The 19,540-nt window shown below is 39.0% G+C and overlaps 1 protein-coding gene across 1 annotated transcript in view; it reads right to left on the reverse strand.

Moving 5' to 3' along the window:
• tsnare1 (T-SNARE Domain Containing 1) overlaps positions 1-19,540 on the reverse strand; it is a 125,213-nt gene that overhangs the window by 91,500 nt on the left and 14,173 nt on the right. Inside the window, exon 2 of the mRNA XM_026372619.1 lies at positions 6,184-6,290. Coding sequence (XP_026228404.1) covers positions 6,184-6,268 — 85 coding nt within the window. The 5' untranslated portion in view covers positions 6,269-6,290. The remainder of the gene's footprint in view (positions 1-6,183; positions 6,291-19,540) is intronic.

The raw sequence follows: 19,540 nt of genomic DNA on the forward strand, positions 1-19,540 counted from the left end.
TCCAGAGAACAGTATACAGTTAAGTTTAGGCAAGAAAATCACACTGGTTATGGTCAGAGTAAGAGAGTAACACCTTTCTGTATTAAGCCAGATTTAAATCTTTATCTAACCTTTCTCTAACAAACATTAACAAATGCTATGAATGTCTAAACTCAGTCATGGCTTTTACAGTGTACAAAGAAGGGACCACCTCACCAAAACAGCAAATATTCTCTATAACAAGGGCTCCAGGAGCACCATGCAACTAGTTGAAGAATGCCACTCCACAGGTTCAGGTTCCTCAACAGATTGTGGAATTTTGAAGCATTGTAGTGTTGTTTTTAAAAAATTGTGAGTGAACAGATTATTTCTTTTGCTAGTTCTTGCATATTTACAATATAATTCAGACTCAACCATTGTTACATATCATGTACACATTTTGTGAGCCACAGACAAGACATACTGTATGTTAGAGGAACAAAAACCCCTAATGGTGGGTCACAAAAATAACACACCAATAAAACATCATATCGCCTTGTCCTCAAGGCGGCCAATTCTCTTTTTCCATGGACGTCAAGAAGTCAATGACCTTGCAGTTTTAAAAGCTCCACTGTCAATGTAATATTTGATCAACAATGGAACTCATCCTGGGCTCTGGGTGTGATCAGACCTAAATGAGACCTAAAATATGGTGTTTTGAAATATAATTTATCTGTTTTGTCATTTTAAAACTTTTAGTAAATGATTTCTAAAATACTTACACCTTACAAAATATTTATACAACACATGTTATTTCATTATGCAAGTATCTTTTTATTGTGCTAACTGTAGGGAATCTACAAGCTAGGAAGACATTTTTGGTTTTCAAGTTTTTTTTAAACAAGCTTGCTCAAAGTAACTAAGTTCATTTTTAATAGCGCATATAATTAAAAAATGATATACGCATAATACTAGTATACTATGGCAGCTGTGATCACTAGTCAAACATTGCATAGTGAGCTTTTCACCCTTCCTTTTCAGTGCAGCATTTATTAAAAACAACATATGGTGTGTTGATATTAAAATCATGTTGACCTGTCGTCTTGAATGAGGCACTCACTGAATGAGCTTTGTTGGAGCTGACACGTCACATCTCAGAGAGCAGGGTGGAGGGTTCCGAGCTTTTGCCCGGGAGAGGGAGGAGAGAGATTAGCCCAAGCGACAGCTCTATTAGAGACTTAACCTGAGCTTTGATCATTTCCTGAGCCCCCCTTCAGATCAGCCTGAGCAACAGACGGCAAATCTGACAGGCTCCTGCTCCCCTCTACCCCCACCCCCTTCCCACCACCACTGCTCATATCCCTCATAATGTATCCAGCCTTCAGTGTGATCAAAGACTCCCTTTCTGGTGGCTGAGGCTGCCATATGTCTACCCACAATAGAGAAGACTGGGAGAGAGAAGCTGACTGTCAGACTGAGTGAAAGGGAGTATTTCACGGTACACATATGAGTACAGTATGCTGAAGTCCAGAAACAAAAAGCATGTGTGATGTTTGTTTTTACTCTGTCAAATACTCCCTTCTTCCTTCACTGTGAATCTAAATTGCAGCACTTTTGCCAACTACTCCCCTCAAGTGTCAAACATGATTGCGATTGCTATGAACATAAACTTGTATACACTGTTATAAATGCACAGTACATTGTAAGCAGATAAGGGTATATTCATCTGGCGCTGACTGGCTAAACTAGGAACATTTCACAGAAAAAAGACCTGAGGCCTAATTCATAAAGCTCAACACTAGCAGCTGTGAACTGCACTACATTTTCTGCTCACTAATATTTTATTATAAATTCACTGAGGTTGTGATTGTTTGAACCTCAGTGCTTTTCGAAATTACTTTACTCAGTGACAAACAGTTTTTTTGCAGACAAATAAAACAATTCAGTGGAATCATAGGGAACCGCACAATTCTAGACATGGCACCTTTAAACATTCAGTAAACATTTCCACGACCACCTGTTCCAACATACTGTATTTAAGGACAATCTGACATCACACTGTGCAGTTCTACACTTCTTATACATTACTAGCTAGCACATATTTTTGGCTGATCAGTCACCCACTGAGAATCTATTCCAGAAACAATGTAAAACCAGGTTCAGACTCTGCATCCTTCATATACAGTGCCTCTAAAAGTATTTACCTCCTTGAATGTTTTATCCTTTTATTGACATTATAAATCATCACTCACGGTCAATAAAAGTTGGCGAGTTGATTTCAGAAAAATACTTTAATGAATTATTAAAAATACTTTTTTTGACATTAATGTCAAAGTGAAAACAGGTTTCCACAAAGTAATGTCAATTAAATAATAATATGTAAGGTGAAATTAGTGTTTGCATTAATATTTAACCCCTTTAAAATGACTGACCTAATCCAACTAAGGTCCAGCTATTTGGTGCTGGTTGTCTAATTAGTGAAATGGGGATCACCTGAGTGCAGTGAATGTGTCTCAAATGACTGCAGTATAAGGAAACTTGTGTCTGGAAGGTCCAGTCACTGGTTATTCAGTATTCCTGACTACCATTACACCATGAAGACAAATGAACACTCCTAGCAACTCAGAAAAAAAGTCATTGAAAAGTGTAAGTCAGGGAATGGATACAAAATAATGTCTACTGAAGGCACTGAAGTTTGGATTTCTTCAGTGCCTTGGATAACCGGAGTTCAGTGAAATCCATCATCAACAAAATAGTCGGAATATGGCCAATGTCTAAATCTGCCTAGAACAGGCCGTCCACACAAAATGAGTGACTGTCCAAGAAGACTAGTGAGAGAGGCCACTAACACACAGATGACTACTCTGAGGGAGTTACAAGCTTCACAACTGAGATAGGAGAGACTGTACATACAACAACTTGTTGTTGTATGTACAGTTCTTCACCAGTCAAAACTTGGTGGGAGAGTGGCAAGGAGAAAGACACTGTTGAAGAAAACTTATGTTAAATCACGAATTGAGTTCACCAATAGGCATGTGAAAGACTCCATGGTCCAGTGGAAAAGTGTTTTTCAATCTTCGAAATTGTGCTTTTTGTCCATCAGACAAGATGCTATATTTGGCACATAGCACATAACAGTGTACATTACCACAAACACACCATCCCCACTGTGAAACGGGAGTGGCAGCATCATGCTGTGGGGATGCTTCATGGCAGCCGGCCCTGGAAGGCTTGTTAAGGTAGAGGGTAAGATGAATGCGGCAAAATACAGGACAATCCTGGAGGACAATCTTATTCAGTCAGCAAGACAACTACGACTTGGGAGAAGATTTGTTTTCCAGCAAGACAATGTCCTGAAGCAAACAGTGAAAGCTACACAGATATGGTTTACTGACAACAAGGTGAATGTTCTGGAGTGGCCGAGTTAAAGCCCAGACCTCAATCCAATAGAGAATTTGTGGATGGACTTGAAAAGGGCTCTTCACACCTGATCCCCACACAACCAGACAGAGCTTGAGCAGTTTCTCAAAGAAAAATTACACAAAATTCCAGTGTCCAGATGTGCAAGCCTAATTAAGACCTATCCACACAGACTCCATGCTGTGATTGCAGCCAAAGGTGCATCTACTAAATACTGACCTGAAGGGGGTGAATATTAATACAAACACTGATTTCACCTACTTATCTTACTACCTGTCCAGTCCTCTATTTGGCCTCCATTAGCTCCACCAATTGGGTGACAGTTCCCTGTACTATCCACCTGATCTAATCTAAGCTCCAGGCTCTAAGCAAAGACTTTGGAGCTCCTGCAAAGGTGTTCCACTTATACTGCTGCCCTTCGAGTTGTCCCCCATACAAGCTCAATCTGTCAATGACCCTCCCAAGTAGCCCCATAAGCTGCCTCTTTGCCAAACTCATGAGTGGCTTGGTCCCATTAGCAGCAGCAACTAATGCTTAGTTTTTTTCTGTTCTGTTGTGCTCCAACCACCATGTTGCCTATACAAGGTGGCCTCTGTTGTTCAAGTGTTGAATCACAATCCGTGTATATAACAACTGCTTTAGCCACTGATCCACAGCCGCTTAAAGCAGTGATCCACAAACCTGCTTGGAATAAAAGCATCTTCCAAATGTCTAAATGTAAATAACAAAATTTTATTGAGAAGTAAAGACAAACATAATTTTACTACCAAGATCGATATATTAATACCAAATCAGAGGGTATTTGAAGGGTACAAAGTTCTATACTTCATTTAAGATCTTATTTTCATGTCATCTTGCTTTGAGTATTTGTTATACTTTTGTTATACACTGTCATACATATATGGTAAGTAGGAAATGTGGTTCTAATTCTGTGTTAAATAATGGACTTGGGAAGGGATGTAATAGTCTCTTGTATATTCAGTCAACACCTATTGAAATGATATAGAATGCATTTCTTTCTGTGTCCTGAGGTGTGGTAACCTATGTGTGTCACTTCCGCAGATTATGTCATCAGTTTCTGAATGAAAAAATGCAAAAAAATACTATATTCTTTGTCCTGTCCTAAACACAAAACATTAATTTATTATCCAGACTATCTATTCAACTCTAACTTTATGTCTACAGAGCCTCTCTTCATCTGTGGATCTTTCACTCTCTGTCAAAAACACACACATATACTATATACACACCTCCAGTTTGGCTGGGAACATGTTTTGCCTCAGGGGTTTTGTCTTGCTCCTACCCCATTACAAGGCTAATGAAAGCAGTGAGAGGATCAAATCCAATGAAGCTGCTTTTCACACTGCTTAACCCTTATGAAAGCCTGTGACCTTTGCACAAGAATACACACACACACACACACACACACACAATATGTGCTCTCAGATGAACCAAGTATTGATATCATAGTTGAATATATAGAAAGTAGGAAATAGTGATGTCAAACAAATGTGTGTATGAGCAAACATTACAAAATGCAACAGTTTGTGTAGCATTTATGTGTACACTTGTTGAATTCAAATCATACTTGTATGCATATTTTTACTCATGTACATGAAATGTTGATTGTGTGAATTATTCATTTCTTTATAAATAACAAACGTGATGACTGGAACACCTGACTCTGATTACCTGCTTATAAGTAGCAAGATGAAAATTTATGGAACTTTCCTAAAGCCTCAGTACTGACAGCTATTAATAGGGTGCTTGAATTTGTGCACATTTCACTCTGATTCGTTGTTATTCGTTCATACTCTGTTAGTTTTAGCATGATTAACTCCCTCTGCCTGCCAGGGGTGTTCAGGGGCAGACACCTACTTCCACATCCACAGAAGGCTCAATCCAGTTGGTGCAGGACTTGGACAAGGTGCCTGAACTGGTGGATGCAAGCACCCTTGATGGATATCTGTGCAATGTTACCCACTGACTGACTTGCCCCAACATTTGCTCATCTTCAGTTAGCCTTGGCTGTGCAGATATATTCCTCATGTTTACCCAGCCACAGATTCTATTCTGAGGTGGAGCCAAGATTGCCATGCTGTCAGTTTGAGAACTGTCTTGCTACCCTACTCTCAATAACTTAAAATCCTTTAAACCTTCTGACCTAGATTTCAAGGAGGTGTTTAGCAAGCCCCAAGTCACCTCTTTGCCTCCTCACTGCCTTTATAACTGTGTCATCAATATCCTTTCCTGTTCCTACCTGGCCAAAGGCAGCCTGTGCTCCCTGTCTGCCCATAAAGCAAAGACTCTGATGAAGTAAATAAGTCAGTCCATTCTCAGGAAGGCAGGAATTCAAGATTGTTTGCAACATCCAACAGCTTCTGGAGAACCAGTTTTTGTATGCATTAAGTTCTATGTCTCCACTGGGAACACAAGTCTTTTCTGGGGTTTGAATAGTCTCATCTGAGGTAAAAACTGTGACTGGCTAAAAATCTCTCTCCACTTCACACTGAACATGTATTGTTTTGTTTTCACAGTGTTCTACTGATCAACAGGTGTTGGTAGCAGCATTTACTGCATTTGCCTTTTACATTAACTTTTGTATTGTTGTTTCCTTTATTCCATTACAACCTGCTCTACTGAAGCACATGATAAGTCAAAAGTCACACAGTTGCAGAATCATATTATCTGTGTTACAACTAAGCCAGTGTCAGACGTTTTAATGTACAACCTTTAATTGCTGTAAAGCAGTTCTACATTAATGATATTTCTTCAATCATAAAAAAAATCATTACTTGTTCGTACCTACTGGCTGGTAGCCCTGTCTCGTTGGACCACCAAATGGGTTACGACTGCCAAAGGAACCTCCATCGATGGACCCATACGACATTCTGTCTGGTGGGTGGTGGTGTCTGAGAAAGAAACAATAACCAAAAAAAAACAAAAAAAAAAAACAAAACAAAATTATTTCATCATTTTCACTTTGCCAATCTAAAAATGAATGAACTCACAGTCTGACAGTAAGTGAAGAAAGTATTTGTTTAATGGCTTTACATTTAGTCATTTAGCAGATACTTTCATCCAAAGCGACTTACAAGTGAGATACAAGGTACAAGGCAAAGGCAGACTAAACATAAAGAGGTCTTGCCAAAGGAGCACTACTGGAGGTAGGCCACAGCCAGGATTTAAACCCTGGTCTCACGCACAGAGGGAATCTTTCCACTACACTATCCAGCCACAATCTATATAGATATAAACTGTGCACAGATGGCATTACTAGAGCAGGGCTGGTAATAAAGGTTTTACCAGAGATTCTCTGTCCCATATGGCCCTAAAGTGTAATTATTACAGAAAAAAACTTTCTTACAATACAATTTTCGAATAGTTTTTAAGTAGACATTTTGAACATCAAATTTGGCTGAACATGATGCGTTCAGGAAATGAGAACTGAACTACTGTGCCTAAGCTTCACAGATGACTGCTCTCCCAACTGAGCTACTGCTGGCCTGGTATATATGTATATATATATATATATGTACATATTTAAGTTAGATCATTACAGAATCTGATAATTCATTTTATATGAGCTCTTCTGTGAAGCTTGGGCTAGGCCTTAGCTGCTTTTAGAACGCTCATTTACCTTTATTGATGGTTCTAGTTTTTATGCTAAGCTAGCCTAACCACGGGCGAAAACCAACAGAATGCACAAACATACAACTAAAATTATTTTTTCTTCTTCTCATTTCGCTCTCAAATAGAATGCCAACATATGCATGTACCGAAATGTTGAACTACTCCTTTAAAACCTCCTAAGGCTTTAGGGCTTAATCTGTTGTGGCTCTTTCTTTGTACTGTTATGTAATGAACATTGCAGCCTCTAAGGGCTGCAAAAGCAGCCTAAGCTTTAAGGAATTGTAAATGTTTGAGCATGATATGAATGTATTAAACCTTTACTGTCCAACACATATTTGAATTCCAGCAAAAGCACTGTTATGTACTCTGTATGAGTGGGCGTGTTTTGAATTGGAACAGTTTAAAGCATCACATACGCAGGAACTACAACTAACTAGTGAATATTTTGGAGGCAGTATTTTGGATGTTAATCCATTACCCACTTACACATGGAGAGGAGACAAGGGTAGAGAATACTCAACTGAATACTCCAGAAAAGGTCAAATCATCATGTGAACATGTGTTTTACCCGCGGCCAAGACACACAGATGACACTCAAATCAACAAATCTCTCTTAGCGCCTCAGCATCTCTATCAAAGGTCAGAACATGATAGTGGTCAAGTGGCCAATGCACTTTTCCCCACCGTGAAAGACAAGCATTCAGACAAGCAGGAGAATGTGATTACACTCCAGGCTCATTGTGCTGCTCATTGTTGTGCTGGAGCCAGTGAATCCGACCTATAGGACTGGCATTATGGGCACAAAGTAGGACAGAGGAGCAGATCTAACGTCCACACATTACACAGAGACAGATTCACTGGGCCACGAGAATGTTTAATCCGATTAGTTTTCATAGAGAAGGGAGATTAATTACTTTTGGCAGTCCATAAACAATCTTCACTGCTTGATTTCAAGCCCAATGACTGTGCCTCACATCCCTCTGAAGTGCACATACACCACCTCAATGAGAGATGCACACTCATGGATGTACATACACATCCTTCTCTCCAGTGTGGAATTCTAAATCCCCCCAGCTTGTTCACTTAGTTGCTGGAAACTGAAAATGGAGGTCATTAGAGTGGTAATGAAACATTAAAAATATGATATATGTAAAAAACATGTGTGATACACAACATCTTTTGCCAGTAACCTCACATTTCTACTGTTCTGTCTCAATTGAGGCGCACCTATGCTAAGTTTCTCTTAGGATGTTGTATACCTTTACACTATACCTAGTGTTCTAAATACTTCTAAAACAATGTACCTGTATACATATAAGCAACAATGAATAATATATTCCATAATGAATAAATTAACTTAACTGAGGACATGCTATTTGTGGGGTACTGCTGAGTTAGTATTTATTTTTAATGACGTGTGAGGACATTACAAAGTTCTACTTTTATGATGGTTCTGTATTTCTTTTTAGACATGACACATGGTAACACAATTGTACGCATATTGATGTGATAAAAGGACCAAAAACTATCCACTAATAACTGCAATTTTTCTTTTGTAGAGAGATTAGTCCCCCAGTGACTTACAAAGTTTAAATACCCCTTCAGAACTTTATTTTTAGTACTTTTGTTCTGCAGGTTCAGTTGTTGGTCATCTAATACTGCATCAGCAGTACTAAACACTCACACACACACCAATGTTGACTGGCATGCAAGGCCCTGGCGTGACATACTAGGAACACTAATAAGGTCGGTATCTAGCTCACAGACACTTTGATGTGTGGAACCAGGAGGAACCGATGATTGAGCCACCAAATGAAAACTTAGGATCCACAAAGCATGTCCTAGTGTTCCTTTAGCGACCAGCATGTGCATCATGTAATTTGAAGGGGCATAATTACATATTAACAAGGTTTTTATTTTTTTCAAAAATAATAGTGCAAATATGGCAATAATAATAATAATAATAATAATAATAATAATAAATAAAAGCAAATATATGATTAATGAAATGAGCAAATGTTGGTGACCTAAAGGCACCTCAGTGACACACTTGTAGATACTGTAGAAGTACAACCATTTATCACTAAAGAAGACGACTCAATAATCCATAGTTGCAACCCTAACTTTTCTCCTATTAACTGCTACTCAAAAGGAAATACATTTCTTTAAACTAATACTTTGTTTTTCCTTTTTTGAAGAAACTAACAAAATAAATTTCTCTCTCTTTTTAAATGGTGACAGTCCTCAGTTATAAAGAAAAATAGGCCCTTACTCTGGTAAATAGTAGAAGAGAGGTTAGAGCGATGTGCACCCCAGTGTGACACTGCAGGACACAGAAGGATGGTAAATACAGGCCTGGCAGAGCAGAGTGACTGGATTCACAGCTACTCACCACCCCCACTGGTTTTCATTCAGTCCCCCACTCCTTTCACAGCTGTCATTATCAGCAACACAAGGCTTAGCTTAGCCAGAGCAGGCAACTGAGCAGAAATAAGCCTACACCCTGGACACAAATGCTGCATTTATCACAAACAAGCAAAGGGCCAACCTGCGGCAGGACCGTGTGTGTGCGTGAGAGAGAGACTGGATGAATGATATAGATTTTTCTGAAGGCTGATATCATTATTTCTGCAAGTAAGTGAACAATTCTGTGTTGTTCAATAGTTTCAAATTCAACCAGGTTCTTGTTTAAATTGGCTTCATTTTTAAGGAAATGTGATGATGACGTCTGAACAAAAAAATACTAACAAAACAAATGATCAGTGCTCTGCTGAGATGTGAAGTTCCAGGAAAGAAATATGATGTCAACACACTAGTGGTGGATGCTGATTAGGTCCATGTGTTACTCATAATCCTCAAGCCTGTAACTGGACATTTCTAAAGGGACTGGTTAACTGACAAATGAGTACTAGTATGTGCTGTTGACTTCAGTGGAATCACTATTGTAATACTCCAATACGAGTCCATGTATATGTGCAAGGATATTATTACCCGTGTATGTATACTTAACTGAGTAGTTTATGTGCCTCGATATAACTAAACAGAAGTTGTTCCATAATCATACTCAGTTCGTTAGCTAGGTGCTATAGTATAAATATAGTAATAATACAGTATGAGTTTTCAAGACAACCTTGAATTAACTCATCATGTAGGGGAAAAGGAAACATGTCATGTTGTGTCATGTTTATCCAATTAGGATTTTAGACTTTTGTGTTTTCATTTATGCTTGGAAATTATTCATTTGTCATTCATCTTAAGTATTAAAGGGTATGAATTTTACTGTCCTAAATTGAGACAGAAATAATAGTTGTGTGCAGCAAAAATAAGTGAAATTGCAGGATTATCAGTTTATTTGAAGGGAAAATTAGAGTTAGGTTTTTTAGTCTATGGTAACCAGGTGTGACTCTGCCTTAAACATAAAGATTAATCTGTCTTTACCATCAATGTCTGATGGCTCGAACAAGGAGATCTCTTCGACTGTCAGGTAGAGTTTTGTCAGACATTTGTTGTTACCCTCACCAGGAGTGGTCAATCACTCATAGATCACACAAAGACCAAGACATCTCAACATCATTAAAAAAAATGGAGCTGGTGATGAACTTCAGGAAATCTGGGAGTCCCGTCATCCATCTCTCTAGGTGGGGGTCATACCAAGTACAAATACCTGGGAGTGTACTTTGACAATAAACTGGACTGGACTAAGAACTCAGCGGATGCACTTTCTGAGGAGGCTCAGGTCCTTCAACATCTGCAGCACCACGCTGCTGATGTTCTATGAGTCTGTGGTTCCAGCGTCATCTTCTATGCTGTGGTCTGCTGGGGCAGCAACATGAAGGTGGCAGAAACTAACAGGCTGAACAAACTAATCAGGAGGGCCGGCTCTGTCTTGGGGGTGGAGCTGGACCTTCTACATGTTGTAGCTGAGAGGAGGATGCTGTCCTAACTCCTCTCAATCCTGGACAATCCCTCCCACTCACTACACAGTGTGCTGATTGGACAGAGCAGCACGTTCAGCCAGAGACTGATGAACGTTCACGAATGATGAATGATCACGTGCTCCACAGAGAGCCACAGAAGATCCTTTCTACCTGTGGCCATCAATCTTTACAAACTGACAATTTCTTGTCATATGTGCTTTCATTCCACCCTGGACTATACTTATTGAACTTATTTTCATCCATCTTGTATCTTCATCTCTTACATATTCTGTAGCCCTATATTTTTCGGTTTTGAGTATTGATGTTATTCTGTATTTGTGTTGTTATGGATCTTTCCTGGTTACGGTTACCTTTCTTTTTGTCTGAGTTGAGAGTAAGTGTAACAAGACAAAACAATTTCCCCCTGGGAATAATAAAGTTTTTCAAATTAAATTAAATTGAATTGAAAATGTAATAGTCTGGGAGGTCACAAGGAACACAGAGTCATGTCTAGAAAACTAAAGACCCCAATTTGCAAATCAATTGCTGCAAAACAGTCACACCCTATCCTTAACTGTGCTGTTGGTGTGCCTAAAGAAAAGAAAAAAGAAAAGTGGGATTGGTTGGCTATGATGGCTTCTTTTAAGTAAAAGTGGACACTAACAACTCAGTACTGTATATTACATTTAATAAAAGGTCATGCCAGACCTCAAAGCCTATCCCTACTGTCTGTGTAAAACGTTGGAATATTGCTTATTCACAAGGCCCTGACTGAACAATGAAATTAATTTTAAAAACCGAACAGAAAACCGAAGCCTAATTCATTGTAGCCACATTACTGTCAGAGGACTGGAATCAAGTCAGTGAGACATGATGAGCATTAGCACTGTGATGTTGTTTCTTCAATACAAGATGACCCTAATCAGCTAGGCTTCTTTTGAGCAATCTGCTCATTCTGACATCCGAGACATTCCGATTCCCAGGTCTGATGGAGGCTCCCTATGTAATTATCTCACACACACAATTCAATTAAATGACAGGTCATTGAATATATAAATGTTTTAGCTGTGATTCATTTACTAACCTAGAAATGTCTCTTGGAATTATCCCATATTCCACAGTGTGTGGTAACCGTTCTCATTTAACCCTAATGTTTATATGCAGCCTCATGCAAGTCAGACAGCTCTGTAACAGTGTCTGTAACAAAGCACCAAATAGCCAAGGGTTTAACATCTTATGTCAAGATAAGAGAAATTGCCAATCAGAAGAAAGCATTGCTGGCCCTAGGCATATGTCCAACTCGTCATACATGACAAGACTGCAAGTCCACACTTTAACACTATTCCTTATTCTGTTTTTATACAGACAACACAAACTCACAACTAACACATTTGTTGATGGGCAATAAATCATTTACTACTATTTAAAAAATCACCTAGAAATAACTATTATTAGTGTCAGATTAAGGTTGCCAGAGTGTGCTCAAGTTTTAAATGCTACATGAGCAGGCTAACATGCTCACAAAGACAATCCTAACATGCAGATTTCTAGCATTTTCTGTATCTTTTCATTACGTTAACATGATGAAACATTAAACAAAATACATCTGATTCTGAGAAAATCTAAACAATGGATGCTGTGACATGGACAGTCCAGAAAACAATGAGGTCAGCAAGATTTATCGTCTCTTTACTGATTGCGCTAAATACAAACCATAAGTCATCCAGTATCTGTGGAGATATTTCAGTCGGAACTAACTAATGGTGGACTAGCTGTCAGAACTACATTGCCACCCCGTAACTTAACCTATAGTGTGTCCATGAGGGTCAACTTTGTGGTTTACAGCAATGGATTTGTTTTGACTTCACAGCCTAATGATGCCTTCACTAGCAGCTGCAGCTCTTTGGACAGTAGACAACATGTTCACATGTTTTGAAGCATATATTAAAGCATTATATTGCAAATGCTACTATTGAAATCAACTCTAGAACTTTTATCTGCTTACACGTAAATGATGCCAATGATGCCAATATTTTAACAGGATTAACAGTGCCAATCAATGTTTACAACTAGTTATTCTAACTAGTGGCTAATATTTGATAACCTATACCAATGACACTCTATATTAAGCAAAGGTCCAGATTCAGAGAAGGACAGAGTGGATGGAGAGCATGCAGGACTTTCCCACCCATTTTTTTTTCTGCTTTTTTCCTGCTGCTATAATTCCCATGGTGTCAAACAGTGCAGCTCTCATGTCCCCAAACACACCAAAGAGATACCAAAGGGTGCCCAAATGCTTTTGTATGAGATTCCAACAGAAGAAGCATCAGTGTTTGATGGTAAGGGAAAAGTCTCAATCTGATCCTGAACTGAGAACTTGTTGGACATTTAGATTAGATTGTCCCTGAATGGCACATGCCCATTGTTATGCTCATTGTACATTTTACAGGGTGAATTTTTTAAAAATGTTGAATTTACCCCAATGACTCAACACCAGTGATCTTACAGTAGTCTTATAGCTATGACACCTTAGGTCCTGAAGTGTGGACATTGCATCTAACTATGGACATTGATTCCAAAGCCTTATAGCTTCATTTGATAGGACACAGTTTTGGTTGCTATTTGATATTAAAGTCAAATGCTGTTTTGCCAATAGCATGACGCGCTGGTGCCGCTTTTTGATGTGCATACTCCGAGGTACAGATATGCAGCCACGTGGTAGATTTGTATGACAGGATCAAAGGGAATGGAAATCAAAAGGCAGTGTGTTTTGAGGCTCAACCTTCAACAGTAACCTCTTTAAAAAAGAAAAGAAAGATGAATTGAAAACCACCCTCCCTCTCTCTTTTTGTCACTTCTTCAGCTGACACGGCCAAACTTAAGGATTGCTCATGTGTGTTTACTAAAGCCTCCTCCCTCGTTTCCAGTCTGATCTTGGGCCATTCCATCAGCACTGCCTCCCTTCAGCACCAGGAAGGGGGGAAGAAAAAAATAATACATACACCTCTGGGCAGGGAAATTGCCTTGTCACACAAAAAAGAGTCATTATTGAGATAAATCACCCCTTTCTATTTCATAAGTAAACTCTGCCTCAGCTTTCCTTTCAGTGGCACTGAATGGACATAGCTGGGCCATCACATGTGCTCTCCTGACTGAAGTTTTGTCTGCCAGGCAGATTCAGTACTGTCTGTGATTGGTTTGGTTTGATAGAATTGACTGCACAACCAATTGTCATAGCAGATGATAGCAGATGCTACAGGAATGACTGTCTGAGTGTAGAAGACGTCCTGCTCACTAAAACAGCATTAACACGAGTAGATTTTTTAATTGCCATTTCAACAGGCATCAATGATCTAGTGACCATAGCTTAGAGCAGCTGCCTACACATTTGAGGGTGCGAACATGGCCTCCCTTATGTTCCAGTCTCCCCCAGGATGCATTACAAATTCTTTTGTAGGTGCCTCGAAGCAGTCTGCAATGCAAGAGGTCAGCACACCTACTTCACTCACTTTTGCCTGTTGTTCAACCTAAGGCTAATTCCACTTGCCCTCCAACAGACATCAAAAAGAAAAGAAATGCATGCTACAGATACATTTACATTATTACCGTAGTAGCAGCAAGAAGGGCTTCTCTGTTGCATTTGAATAACATGGAAAAAGTGAAATGCATAAAACAACATGTGTAACCATTTCACAATAACAATGTGAAGGACTTTGAAATAAAGATATTATGCCTTTGATGCATGACCTAAGCATCGAGTTAACATGCACTCCTAGGACATGCATAGTTGATGCACTGGCACAGTGGAGAATCTGTGCAGACAAAAACATAGAGTCCATTGTGGGGACAAAACTCATGTCACAGACACTCTAGTGGACACGACTGTGACATTGCAAGTATGAATTAGCCTTGGCATTGCACCGAACCCCAGTGTCCATCACTCTAAATGGTGGGCTTATGTGGTGCCTGCACTATGTACCGGAAATCCAGCCACCAGATGATCATAGATGCCCTTCACACTTAAGTCTGACTCTACAAAGGGATGTGCTGCAGCTCTGTCGTTGCTAAATTACTCTTAGTCTGGCCCTTCACCTGGGATCATTTCGCCTTAGTTAGACCATGAGAAATTGCCCCTGAGAACACAGGTGGAGTTTCTCAGAGGGTTGCTTCAGTGATACTGCACATAAAAATTTCACTAAACTGCTGCAATTAGCTAAAAAAACATTTATCCTCAGAGATAATGAGCCAGTGTTTCTCAACACATCCTCATCAAATGGATATTATATAGTTTTATATGACTTAATTATGCACACAACATAATACACATACACACACACATACTCTTGATGCTATTGCAATTGAGCTGTAAGACGCTGAAACTATGTTACTACTTTTGTGCAGGTCTATTCATTGTGATGTGAGCAATGAAGGAAAAAAATAGAATTTAATAAAAAAACAAGGAATAATAAACATAAAATATGGCCAAGACATGGAAACAGGAAAGTCTCATAGTCCTAATACCTGCAGCTCACTCCAGAAATGGCTGTGTGCAACCCTGCCTACCAAAGATGACATTTCTTTTCTACTAAACTGCAAACACGTATGTTTTATAGGGAAAATACTATGATTGCAACCAGTCTACATTTGCTTACATAAGGCTCAATTAACCTATAAAAGGTATTCACTGCCCACTGCATTTAATTCCAATTTAATTTATCTTTTTTGACAAAATTTTACAAAAAAACTTTGTGAACTGAATTTGTGAAACTATTCATCTCACATTCATTTTAGCCAGTCTACTGGAAAAATAATTGTATTTAGACAAACATACAACATACATTGCATCAGAACTGAATGCATTCAATGTATTATCCTATTCATTTTTAGGAGACGGGATTGAAACACAAGTCAAAGAAACACGATGACTCAGCAATAGTTGAGTATAATTGAATAAAGTTGTGTAAAAGATAATTTGATTTAATCAAATATTCAAATCTAATAATCAGGGAGCCAATTGTTATGAAAGAAACCTTGGAAACACATGCTAACACTCAAAGACAGATAAATGGACCTGGCGACATTACATTGGGAAATGTGAGAAACGTCCTCTCTGAGGTGGAGGAGTGTCAAACTAGAGGCATTCAATCAAAGTTGTTTTGATTCACTCAGAAGCACAAAATTGGTTTCTACTCCAATAAACTATGTAAAATAAGCTGCCTGTCACAGTCAAGGTCTTCCTAGTTGTCTGCAACACAGTGTCAATTTCACAAGGTACTGGTACATGAATAAGAAAGTAAATGAGTAGAAATACAGTACATGATTACTACTAAGTACTACTGGACACTCTGAGCTAACCTAAGTTACCAGCATGGTCAAAACAAACTGCCGCGATCTGGCATTCTGAAACATTGAGAGGGGGTGAGATTGTATGACTGGTCTACTGGTTTGTCCATCAGGCCAGTTAAATCCTTCTCTTTCCTACCGCCTGTCGCTCTTATGCTGAATGATACAGTCAGAAACAGAGCAGGAGTGGGGAAGGGAGCAAAATGATTCAAAAGAGCTGCAGACATACTGTGCGAGAAAAGCTGAGGCTTTTTAAGCTGGAGGCTGCAAAATGTGCTAAACTTCCAAATAGGCTTGCTGCAGTGTCAGATGAAATAGGGTATAATATCTGGGGGAAATATCAAAGAAATGCAAACCTCTGTTTAGGCTGCCTGTACATTTGACTCAGCTGTGTGGAAATGTAATTACTGCTTGACGCTTTCCTTGAACACTATATACCGACCTCATTTTCCATGTTGAGTGCAACATGCAGGACATTACTCAGCTAAGTGGTGGTATTAAGGACTAGTAGGTGCATTTAGTGAAGGGTAAGAATTTTTTGTCTGGCTGCCTTTGGTAGATGCGTCTGGGCTAAATTCCAGAGCCAATTTTTAATCCCAGTCCAGCCCTGGCTAATGGTAACGTACAATATTATTGTGGAGCAGTTAGCAACCTGACACCGTCTTTATCCTCCTCACCCCGCAGAATGCTTTATGTCATCCCACAAACAAGATCTAGTGATCTCCGACAGCCTTTTTTCTTCTTCAGTAGCATGTGTGGATTGGCAGGGATAAAGTAAACGCTTAAAGGGGAGGTTTTGATGGAACACAAAGGATGTGTTATCTGTGTTTGTTCTCTGTCACAGCTTTGGCCTTAGGAAGGCAAACACTAGCAGCAGTCTGGCTCATCATAAAACTGTGTAAGAAGGGAGGCGGAACACACCGCTCTGCTTTCATTAGGTCACACATGGTGATAGGAGCGCCTGTGATGATTTGTTACTGATGTTATATTGATTGCATATGGATTGCAGCACCGGTGTTAATACATAAATTAATCCATGTATATTATCATGGCATCCACACCGCAGTGATAATACACCCATAAACAAACCGTTCCCACACACCAACCATCTCATATTCTGACACATTCTGTGTCTCTGGGATGCCAATTTGAGCAGAATGAAACACTGTTAAGCTCATACAGCTGTCTGCTGTGTAGATGACTGTCTAGACATGATAAATTAAGAGACGAAAGTACAGCACTCTGACAGTTTAGGAATAGGGGGGTCCTGGGTAAGGCCAGGGTCTTGGTGCTTTTACCTATCACACCCAAGCTCTCTCCACTCTCTAATTGGAACAACCTCTTTAATTGGGTTTGGAAACCATGGAGACAGCTGCTCCGTCTGAGAGCTAATAAGCTAAAAGAGACACCTTCAACAGAGGAGATGAGGCCGAGTGAGGTGGCATTCACTTTGCAGTGACGGAGTTGTCTCAGCCACCGCAGAGAACCGAAGCGGATGGAACTGACAAAAAAAAGTGATCCATCACTGACAAAAAGCTTCTCACACATTTTTGCTATAGCTGATCAATAACACAAAAAAGACCAGCAAAACAGCATTAAACGGTATTTAGAGGTAGATCAATTTCTGCAATAAATCATGCTGTAAGTCATATTAATGCAGAAATAGAGGGCAATTGTAAAAGGTTCATGGACTTTCAAGGATTTATACTCTAAATATATTCTTAATTCTATTTTATTTGTATGATTTTATTGCATGCATTAGTCTCTTTGATATCATTTATTGTCCTATTCCAAGTAATCAGAAAAAGCTCTTTCAATTACATGAACTTGTACACAAAAGGTTTTGATGGATGTGATTCAAGCACAATGCATTTTCTGACTTACACAGAAAGAAAAAGCATGCAGCTATGCAGTTTTCTGGGCTTCATCCAGTAAGATTTAACTTTTCTGCTACTAGTTTTATTTCTGCTAGTAGTTTTACAGATGTGTTGCCTGCACTGAATATTGGCAGACCATTAAATAGCCTTGCATAGAAAAAAAAAGAGATCATACTCAGGCTTTCTGCAGAAGAGCATTGCCTTTCAGCCTGCTGAGTGCCATGTGACTGAACCCAGCAAAAGACAGAATTCACCCCACCTGCTTCCACTTGGACAGAATTGGAAAAAAAAAAAAAATCTCCAAAAATGGTGGAGGTTAAATAGGAGGATAATAATAATGGCCCCTGTGCACATTACAATGTCTATTCCAAATCTTCCAGTCAGAAACTGGAAAGGTAATGACCGTAACTAATCTCAGGAACACATGGGCGCAGAGATAAATGTCATCTGCATAGCATGACTATGTGTCTCTCTGCCACTGATCACATCTGGATGGGTCTGGGAAAGGCAATCACGTCAGAGACAGAAAAACTAAATAAACTCACGTTGCTCTGGGAAACACACTCACCAGCTGCATTTATGTTTCTGAATTTATCAAACTCAGGAAAGTGACATAAACCTTTACAATAAAACATTTAGTTTTATTTTCCACTATTTTATTATTATGGTGTATATCTGCTAAGCAGCCTTCCTGAACACTGATGGCACCTGAAAAAGGTGATGTTTTTAAAATAAAAGAAAATAAAATAAAACTAGAATTTACCTTTTCAGCTTGTTTTTTTTTATTGAATCTAGTTTATTTATTTATATTTATTTATTACAGTCAATTGGTTCTTTTGGTTTTTTTAATGCTATTTTTTATGTTTTTGTTGAGTAATTTATTTGAAATAACTTTTTGCTTTTGTTTGTTTTGCTTTGTGTAAAAACACATTTTGTTGCATTTTGTTTTGTGAATGAAGAACGAAAAAGAATCAAAACATGACTTAGAAATTAGGCTAAAATAAAAAAAAATAGTATACAGTGATGAAAATCTTCAATTCAAAGCTTTGGCAAGGATCAGATTCAATGACTGAACAAACTGCGTGGATCATTTGTCACTGCCTTCAAAAACCAGAAATCCAGCTCACCAATGTCACACCTTATCAGCAAATTGACATGTTTTGGTTCATTCCAGTATGCTCAGGAATTGGTTGATTCAGCATGCCGACAGAGCAAGTAGTGTGCCCAGTCTGTATTCAGAAAGAGAAGGGCATCGAGGCCTTAGAAGGCTGTGAAGTAAATGGGCAATAGCACATCTGACCTACAGAAGAATAAGAATTCACTTCCTGTCACAGACCAGATCTTTCTCCAACCTTCACCATAGTTTACTTTCCATGACTTTTATCCTTCCTG

Source organism: Anabas testudineus, chromosome 16 (assembly GCF_900324465.2).
Source record: "Anabas testudineus chromosome 16, fAnaTes1.2, whole genome shotgun sequence".
Classification (NCBI taxonomy): Eukaryota; Metazoa; Chordata; class Actinopteri; order Anabantiformes; family Anabantidae; genus Anabas; species Anabas testudineus.